Source organism: Astatotilapia calliptera, chromosome 3, assembly GCF_964374335.1.
Source record: "Astatotilapia calliptera chromosome 3, fAstCal68.1, whole genome shotgun sequence".
NCBI classification, from domain to species: Eukaryota; Metazoa; Chordata; class Actinopteri; order Cichliformes; family Cichlidae; genus Astatotilapia; species Astatotilapia calliptera.
In genome coordinates this window covers 75,466,710-75,475,535 of record NC_137424.1, presented here as the reverse complement: position 1 = coordinate 75,475,535, position 8,826 = coordinate 75,466,710, and the positions used below count along the sequence as shown (strand labels likewise).

The window sequence follows — 8,826 nt, the reverse complement described above, 5'->3', positions numbered from 1 at the left end:
CTACCGAGGGAATTTACAGCAGTGATTATTACGGCTGTTTACATTCCCCCACAAGCCGACACTGACCGTGCACTCAGGGAACTGTACAGCGCGATCAGCAGCGAGGAAACCGCACACCCAGAGGCAGCGTTTATCACAGCCGGAGACTTTAATAAGGGAAACCTGAAGAAAGTCTCACCAAAACTCCATCAACACATCCTTTTCAACACACGTGGAAATCGGCAACTCGACCACTGTTACACCTCTTTCCGGGATGCGTACAAAGCCCTCCCCCGCGCCCCATTCGGCCAATCAGATCACTGCTCCATCCTGCTCCTGCCCGCCTACAGGCAGAAGCTGAAACAGGAAGCTCCAACCCGGAGGGCGGTGCACTGTTGGACGGACCAATCGGAGTCTGCGCTGCGGGACTGTTTTGATCACGCGGACTGGGAAATGTTTCACGTGGCCGCCAGAGACATTGATGAATACACAGACTCAGTCTGTGGATTTATCAGGAAATGCGTGGAAGATGTCGTCCCATCCAGAACAGTCAAATCCTTCCCAAATCAAAAACCCTGGATTAACGGAGATGTTCGCGCGGCACTGGCGGCACGGAACACCGCCTTTGCCTCCGCGAACACATCGGACTACAAACACACACATTACCAACTCCGGAAGACGATCAAAGCAGCCAAACGTGAGTACAGGGACAGGGTGGAACAACAGTTTGACAACCCTCGGAGTATGTGGCAGGGACTAAACACGATCACAGACTTTAGAGGGAAAACCAGCACACCGCAGACCACGGCCTCTCTGTGTGAGGATCTAAACGTATTCTACGCTAGATTCGACACAGCGAACACCATGAGACCGGACAGTGTGCGCACCGCGGATGACGTCAGTGCGCACACTGTGTCTGAGGAGGATGTGCGGAAGTGCTTCAGGAAGGTGAACGCACGCAAAGCTACTGGTCCGGACGGGATTCCCGGCCGCGTCCTCAGGTCATGCGCGGCTCAGCTGGCTGGAGTGTTCACGCACATCTTCAACCTTTCCCTCTCTCTGTCTGTAGTCCCAGCCTGCTTCAAAATGGCCACCATCGTCCCTGTACCCAAATCCTCCACCATCTCCTCATTGAACGACTGGCGACCTGTAGCCCTGACCCCCATCGTAAGCAAATGCTTCGAGAAGCTGGTCAGGGACTTCATCTGCTCTGCACTACCCGACTCACTGGACCCTCTACAGTTTGCATACCGCCACAACAGGTCCACTGATGATGCCATAGCCCTGACACTACACACTGCCCTGTCACACCTGGAGAAGAGAGACACGTATGTGAGGATGCTGTTTGTAGATTACAGCTCAGCATTCAATACCATCGTTCCCTCGAAGCTGGACAGGAAACTGCAGGATCTAGGACTGAGCAGCTCCCTCTGCAGCTGGATCCTTAGCTTCCTGTCTGACAGACGCCAGGTGGTCAGACTGGGCAGCATCACCTCATCCCCCATCACACTGAACACTGGTGCTCCACAGGGGTGTGTACTGAGCCCTCTCCTGTACTCACTCTACACCTACGACTGCACAGCCACTAACAGCTCCAACATCATTGTGAAGTTTGCGGACGACACTACAGTGGTGGGTCTTATCACCAACGGTGATGAGACGGCTTACAGGGAGGAGGTCAGCGCCCTGACCCACTGGTGTCAAGACAACCATCTCACCCTCAACGTCGCAAAGACAAAGGAGTTGATAGTGGACTTCCGGAGGTGCAGAGAAGTACACACCCCCATCACCATCAACGGCGCTGCTGTGGAGAGAGTGAGCAGCTTCCGGTTCCTTGGAGTACATCTGGCTGAGGATCTTACGTGGTCAGTACACACAAACAAAACAGTGAAGAAGGCGCAGCAGCGCCTCTTCTTTCTCAGGAGACTGAAAAGATTCGGCATGAGCCCCCGCATCCTCAGGACCTTCTATCACTGTGCCATTGAGAGCATCCTCACTGGATGCATCACCACCTGGTATGGCAACAGCACCGCCTACAACTGCAAAGCTCTCCAGCGAGTAGTGCGGTGCTCTGAACGGATAATTGGAGGTGAGCTTCCCTCCCTCCAAGACATCTACAGGAAGCGCTGCCTGAGGAAAGCGGGGAGGATCATCAAGGACTCCAGTCACCCCAGCCATAAACTGTTCAGACTACTTCCATCAGGAAGGAGGTTCTGCAGCATCCGGTCCCGAACCAGCAGACTGAGAGACAGCTTTTTCCATCAGGCCATCAGACTGCTGAACACGTCATAGACACCTCAGCTTCACTACTGGAACTTCAACATTATGCACTCCACACTGTATATAAATGCCACTTGTTTTGCACATATTCAACTCTGTATATTTTATATATTTTATTATTATTATTATTATTATTATTATTTTTATTTTATTTTTTTACTATTTAATTTGTAAAAATGTGTATACACACACACACACACACACACACACACGTAGGAAAATATTTAGTATACACATCCAGAAATGCATACACTATTATATATTGTACATATATTTATTAGTTTCAGGTTGGCCATTCTTGTATTTTGCTCGTTTGTGTTGTTGTGTTTGCACATCTCTGTTGCTTGTGGGGCTCGCACACAAGAATTTCACTCGCATGTGCTGTGCCAGTGTGCCTGCACATGTGATGTGACAATAAAAGTGATTTGATTTGATTTGATATAGCCCATATTTTAATAATGCATTATGCATAATGCATAATGTATGCATTAAGTCCATAGTAACTACATTAATTGCAAAAAAGTGCAATAAACTACAAAAAAATTGAAAATCGTTTTTGTTTTTTTTAGATATATTTCTACTTGGAGAAATTTAAGAGGCTTATCCCTCAAAACTTTAAATACAAAAAAGTTGCAAAAAATAGTTTACAACAACAGGAAATTTATTTTCATCTCGTCCAAGTCACTTAGTGTGATGAGAAGTGATGCAAAGACCAGTGGACTCATAGCACATTAGTTAAGAAATGATCAAATAATAGCAGAGAAGTGTGTAGGAAAGGCAGCTTTAAGAACATGCTCTGCTGGAGATGCAGCTCCACAGACATGCATTAAACCTGCCTAATAACACAAACCCATGCAATGAAGATCAGCTTGTTATCTTTCATCAGTGTTAAAATAGTGTCAATTTAACAGACACTTGTTATCAAATGATGAATTTGTCCAATGTTGACAATTAACTCTCTAGGTTGCAGGACAACAGTTTAAGTTTTGTGGAAAAAAAAAATCTGGTTTGACCAACCAGTGATCAGACAATAAATTTAGTTGTTGATATAGTAAATTGGGAGAAGCTTCCTGCTTGATTGATGCAGCACAAGTAATTTACTGTATGAGGGAAATTCTATTTTTGTGATACTATTTTGAACATGCTTTTCTGTCGTCCTGTCAACTTAGTGGGTTAATAGCTGATATGCAAATTAGTTGATCGTTCTTAGATTAATGAAAGGTGACTGAATTCTAGCACGAGTGAATGGGATGTGTTGGAGTTTGTTGTGTGTTGAGTGGAGACTCTAAAACACTGAGTTTCCTGTTTTGATGTGCGAGTGAATCCTGTACCTAGATACACAACTCTGAATATGTCAGAACAAACTTCTTTTGTGAAGTGCATGACAACATGTCACATGTTTTATGATAAAGGGAAAAAGGAAAACTAAATAAATCTGTGGCCTAAATGAGTGAAGAGCACAGACCCACTTCAAATCAAGCTCACTGGGTGTGTTGCAGGTTATTGTTAAAATTTCCATAACATCTCCCTCCTGGACCTTCTCCTCTCCCATGTTGGCCTCCTCCTCTTCCTCGTTGGCCTGCTCCTCTTCTTCCAGGGCCAGCTCTTATCCCTCCTCTGCATCGAATTCCTCTTCCCCTGACTCTGCCTTCATCCTTTGTGTTTGTTTGGACTCTTCAGCATACTGTGCACTCTGAACTTGCTTTTATACATGTGGTCACAGCATTAGCAACAAGTGTCTTCAATTTTGAGTCGTTGTGTGTAATGAATGACGGCAGGTGTGTTCATTGTGTTTAAATATTGCTGACTGTGGCAAGCATGTTGCATCACATGAGCTTTCATTTGAGAATATGAGCAGAGTTCTTTTGCAACTTGTGTTTTAGCAAGGAAAGATGTGTTTAGATTTATGACAACAGAGGATTGTGTTCTGTGAATTGTGTCTTCATGTGACATGTGTTTATGATATTGGTAAATGATGGTTAGATTTAGTAAATGTGTTTAGACAACTGGTCATTTGGTTTAGGGGATTGGCTTTTTTGTCTTAGCATTTGAGAAAAACTGTAATTTACTGTTCTGCAGCAGGGATGTAAAAGTCAGTTACAGATAAAAAGAAAACTTTCCAAACCTCTTTGGTGGGTTGAATTTATTTGCCGGTCCAATTATGGCCCCCAGATCTTGTGCTTGACACCACTGCTCTGCAGTTACAGTTTTTTCTGAATGCTTAAACCCTAACTGTGATTCCTGTAGCACAATCTCTAAAACTATTCAGACTTATAGCAAAACCACTCACTGAGTTTGCAAAACTAAAAGCACAAAAACTGCTTTGCACTCAGTTTGCAATTTTGTAACACACACTTTGCAAAACTGTAGGCACAATTCACTGCACAACACTCAATTACCAAATTTCCAACACACTCCTAGCAAAAGTATACACATGTATGGCTATCATTAACACTAATTTGCCAACTGTCTGGCACACTTTCACATGTGAAAACTTCTTTAGATAATTAGTTCACTTTGCAATCAGCCTAAGCACTATAATACAGGTAAGCTGTGTGTGCGGAGTACAATGGAGGGAGCAGAAAGAGTGAGAAGTAGAGGAGGCCGAGGAAGAGGACGTGGAGGTGAAGAAGTAGGATGAAGAGGACGACAAGGACAAGGAGGAGCAAGAGGAAGACGAGGAGGGGGAGAGGAAGATGAGGAGGGGGGAGAGGAAGGGAAGAGTAAGAAATAGAATTGCTGATGACATCAGAGCTACAATAGTGGACCATGTAATCAACCGTGGAATGACCCTGAGGGTAGCTGGCCAACGGGTCCAGCCTAACTCGAGCCGCTACACTGTAGCAAGCACCATAAGGACATTTTGAAATGGGAATCGGTTAGTACAGTCACTTTGCACAAAGATTTGTAGCACTGTCATATGCCAATGAGAAACACACCAATACCATTGATGTAAAAATACTGAAATTGTTACTTTACAGAATTACTAGATGACCAGATGCTGGGGGCAGAGGAAGCATGTTCACTGCAGACCAAGTAACCCATATAGTCATTATGGCGATTGCAAATAATCCTATACTTGGAAATGAACACTTATGTTTGTTTTGATGTGTTTGAATAAACACCAGTACTTGAAGTTTGGATCCCTCTATGCTTATGGATCTATGACAGAAGTATGAGCTCAAACTGACATAGCCTACCTTGTGCACAGAGAAAGCAAAAGCCAGATGTGTTTTGTATTCATACCATCAGTGTGCAGTTGGCGCATTGTGTGCTTAGTAGATGATGGCTTGTGTGTACTGTTTGATACGGAAACACCATTTTTACGAAGGTGTGAAGAGTTAATCTAGCTGTGTTTGCTTTTGCAAGAGAACTACAATGTTTTGATTATTGGGTGACAGGTTTTCTTATTTGTGTGAAGAGTTTTGCAAAATTAGCCAATAGTTACAAAAAATGTGCTTAAGCAATCAGAAAAAACTGTAAGAACAACTGCAGCTCTGTCACCCTGCAGTCGGGATGCTGCGGTGGTTTTACTCCAAGAAGGTTCTGTGGAGGCTTTGCTCTCCCATTTGACGACTGGTTGCTCTGGTTGCCTAGGTGATCCTCTAATGTACAGTATTTACTGCCAGGTCATATATCAAGTAATAGCATAGTATATTACAGTTTTTTACAGTCGCTAACAAGCGTTTGTCCAAACAGTTGTCACATTTGCAAAACTCTAAACACAATTAGCACAGGATCGGTCTGTTGTGGCCATACCATTCACACATTTCATGTCGTGTTCACCCAATATGCAGTCAGTGAACACATTTCCACAATGCTTACATTTTCTTAACAGACAAGTTATACCTCCCAACAAAACTATGGACTGTTCTTGTAGTATCTACGAATGTTAACACACAACATCCCACAATAGCAAAAACAATATTCCAAACCGTAGATACAGTATAAAAACCTCTGCCCCTGCAATGATATCAGTACAAAAACAATATCAATATCAAAAATATATCTCAGCTGTAAACAAACAAACAATTGAATAATTGACACACAGCTGATTTATGTTGGGTAAATTGGGCCAACCACACCTTCTTCCATTCTGGCTTAGACTCAGTGGGGTTCATAAGGCAAGACCTTGAGGAGTGATGTTTTTGGAAACAAAAAAAAGACAAACACTGTAATGTCTGGTCGAGGAGGAGTAAGAGCAAGGGGCCCAGAGAGAAGAGCAGGCCCAAGGAGAGGGCAAGGTATAGGTGTAAGAATGCGTGGTGGTGGCATTCCAAGGGCTGCAAGAACAGTAGTCAGTGATGAAATCCGTGCCACTATCATTGACCATGTAATCAACCATGGTCTTTCACTAAGAGAGGCTGGTGAAAGAGTGCAGCCCAATTTGAGGCGGTCAACGGTTGCCTCCATTATACGCACCTTTCAACAAACCAACAGGTAAGTATTGCATTTTACATGGATTGTTCCTATTCTCACTTGACATGTCAATATGGTCATACAGTAATGCATATGTTGAATTGTCTGTCTTTCTAAAGAATGCAACGTCTTCCACCCTCTGGGGGAAGAGGAAAGCTCCTCAGTAATGATCAGGAGCTTGCCATTGTGGAAATGGTTACTGCAAATAATGCAATAAAACTGCGTGAAATACAAACCAGAATTGTGGCGGACCATGAGATATTCGACAATATCGATAGAATCAGCCTCACAACCATTTCGCGGACATTGTCCAAACATAGAGTGCGGATGAAGCAGCTCTACACTGTTCCCTTTGAGAGGAACAGTGAGAGGGTCAAGGAGCTACGACGACAATATGTCCAGGTACAGTGTATATTCAATCCAATGTCCAGTTCTATAAGCTTTGCACTTTGCAAGTAGGTAACCTACACAATACTAGGTTACAGTACAGTATGGTATACAGTACTAACATGACTTACATAAACTTTGTTTCAGAGAGTTATGGAATTGGAGGCCAACCAGGCCCCTCATGAATTCATATACATCGATGAGGCAGGATTCAATCTGGCCAAAAGGCGTCGACGTGGACGGAATGTAATTGGAAAAAGGGCCACAGTTGATGTGCCAGGACAGAGAGGGGCAAACATTACCATGTGTGCAGCAATTGCAAATGCAGGATTACTCCTTCACAAATGTCAGGTTGGACCATATAATACAGAGCGCTTGCTTGCCTTTCTCAATGATCTCCACCAGCGCCTGGTTCCAGAGCAGGGTCAGGAGGGTGAAAACATGAGGACCTTTGTAATTACCTGGGACAATGTGGCTTTCCATCACTCGCAAGCAATAACAACATGGTTTGAAGTCCACCCAAGACTGGTGAGTCTCTTCCTTCCACCCTATTCACCTTTCCTCAACCCCATAGAGGAGTTCTTTTCTGCATGGCGGTGGAAGGTTTATGACCATCAGCCACATGACCAGATGTCCCTCCTTGAAGCCATGGATGCTGGCTCCAGGGACATCACAGTTGACGATTGCCAAGGGTGGATCCGACATACCAGGCGGTTTTATCCCAGGTGCATCGACTTGGCTGACATCAGATGTGATGTTGATGAAAACATGTGGCCTAACCCTGAAGATCGCAGAGATTAGATGCAACTTTTTTGCCTTTTTTTAGCCCCCCTCCCCCCCTTTTTATCTTGGCTTTTTGCTGTTGTTTTTTTGTTCAGAATGCTCTTGTGTGTTTCATGGATATTTTGTTCACTGTAAGCAATACTGTAAAACTTTCTCTGTCCTATCATACCGTGTTTCTACTGTACCTCCTGTGGTAAACAGTAAAGAAACAAAAACTTGTTTGCTTTTTACTGGAATGCTTTTGAATGTGAACATTACTGTACATGTGGACATACAGTTACCAACCAAGACATTTCTGGTGTCAATATGGTGGATTGCATGTTTCGCATGCAAATACCTGTGACACTGAAACATAAAAGTCTATGCAGTTTTTGTAATGTCAATAATAGCCAGTATTTTGAAACCTGGTGTACTTTGATTGACTGCATGTACCTTGTGAAGTGAAAACAAGTGTTATTCTTTGACAGACTAATTTCATTTTGAGTCAGATTTATAGTGTTTTTGTACAGTTAGTGTGTGCAGAGAAAGATGTGTTCTAATTTTGAAATGAGGAGTTAGTATATATTTAACAAAGTGTATTTTTGGGAAGGATATTATCCATTTGGCCAATTGTGTTTTGTAGGTGTGGGTCTGTGTTAAGAGTTTAGAAAAAGTATCTGAAGTATGGGTAGGCGCTTGTTAGCGACTGTAAAAAACTGTAATGGTATACTCTGGTTGGTAGTGTCTTTATCTGCTCACCTTCAAATAGAAACATTGTGGTTTGAAGGCCTGGATTAATTACTTTTAAATTGTCTGTGTCTGTAGTGGAAAGTTACAAAAATGACCACTTGTAATTTGATTTCACTTACAGGATGGTTCAAAAGTAAGCAATGCGCTTTGTCCGGAAAAGCCATTATTATTTAAAAACAATACACTAACAGATGGTAATCTTATGTAGGTCAAAAGTCCAAGTTGTTTACAAATTCAAATATGTGTGCA

At 43.2% G+C, this 8,826-nt stretch overlaps 1 protein-coding gene across 1 annotated transcript; it reads left to right on the top strand.

Annotated features, from left to right (window-relative positions):
• The first annotated feature begins 5,927 nt into the window (after positions 1 to 5,927).
• Positions 5,928 to 8,078, top strand: LOC113024944 (uncharacterized). Its single transcript, XM_080299253.1, has 3 exons — positions 5,928 to 6,699; positions 6,798 to 7,080; positions 7,213 to 8,078. The coding sequence occupies exons 1-3, from the start codon at positions 6,437 to 6,439 to the stop codon at positions 7,864 to 7,866; spliced, it is 1,200 nt and encodes a 399-aa protein (XP_080155379.1). The 5' UTR covers positions 5,928 to 6,436; the 3' UTR covers positions 7,867 to 8,078.
• The last annotated feature ends 748 nt before the right edge of the window (positions 8,079 to 8,826 follow it).

Excerpts from the sequence above, each read along its gene's own strand:
- LOC113024944 (XM_080299253.1), top strand. The coding sequence starts at position 6,437 with ATGTCTGGTCGAGGAGGAGTAAGAGCAAGGGGCCCAGAGAGAAGAGCA. Across the intron at positions 6,700-6,797 it reads ACCTTTCAACAAACCAACAG|AATGCAACGTCTTCCACCCT; the intron begins GTAAGTATTGCA and ends GTCTTTCTAAAG. Across the intron at positions 7,081-7,212 it reads TACGACGACAATATGTCCAG|AGAGTTATGGAATTGGAGGC; the intron begins GTACAGTGTATA and ends ACTTTGTTTCAG.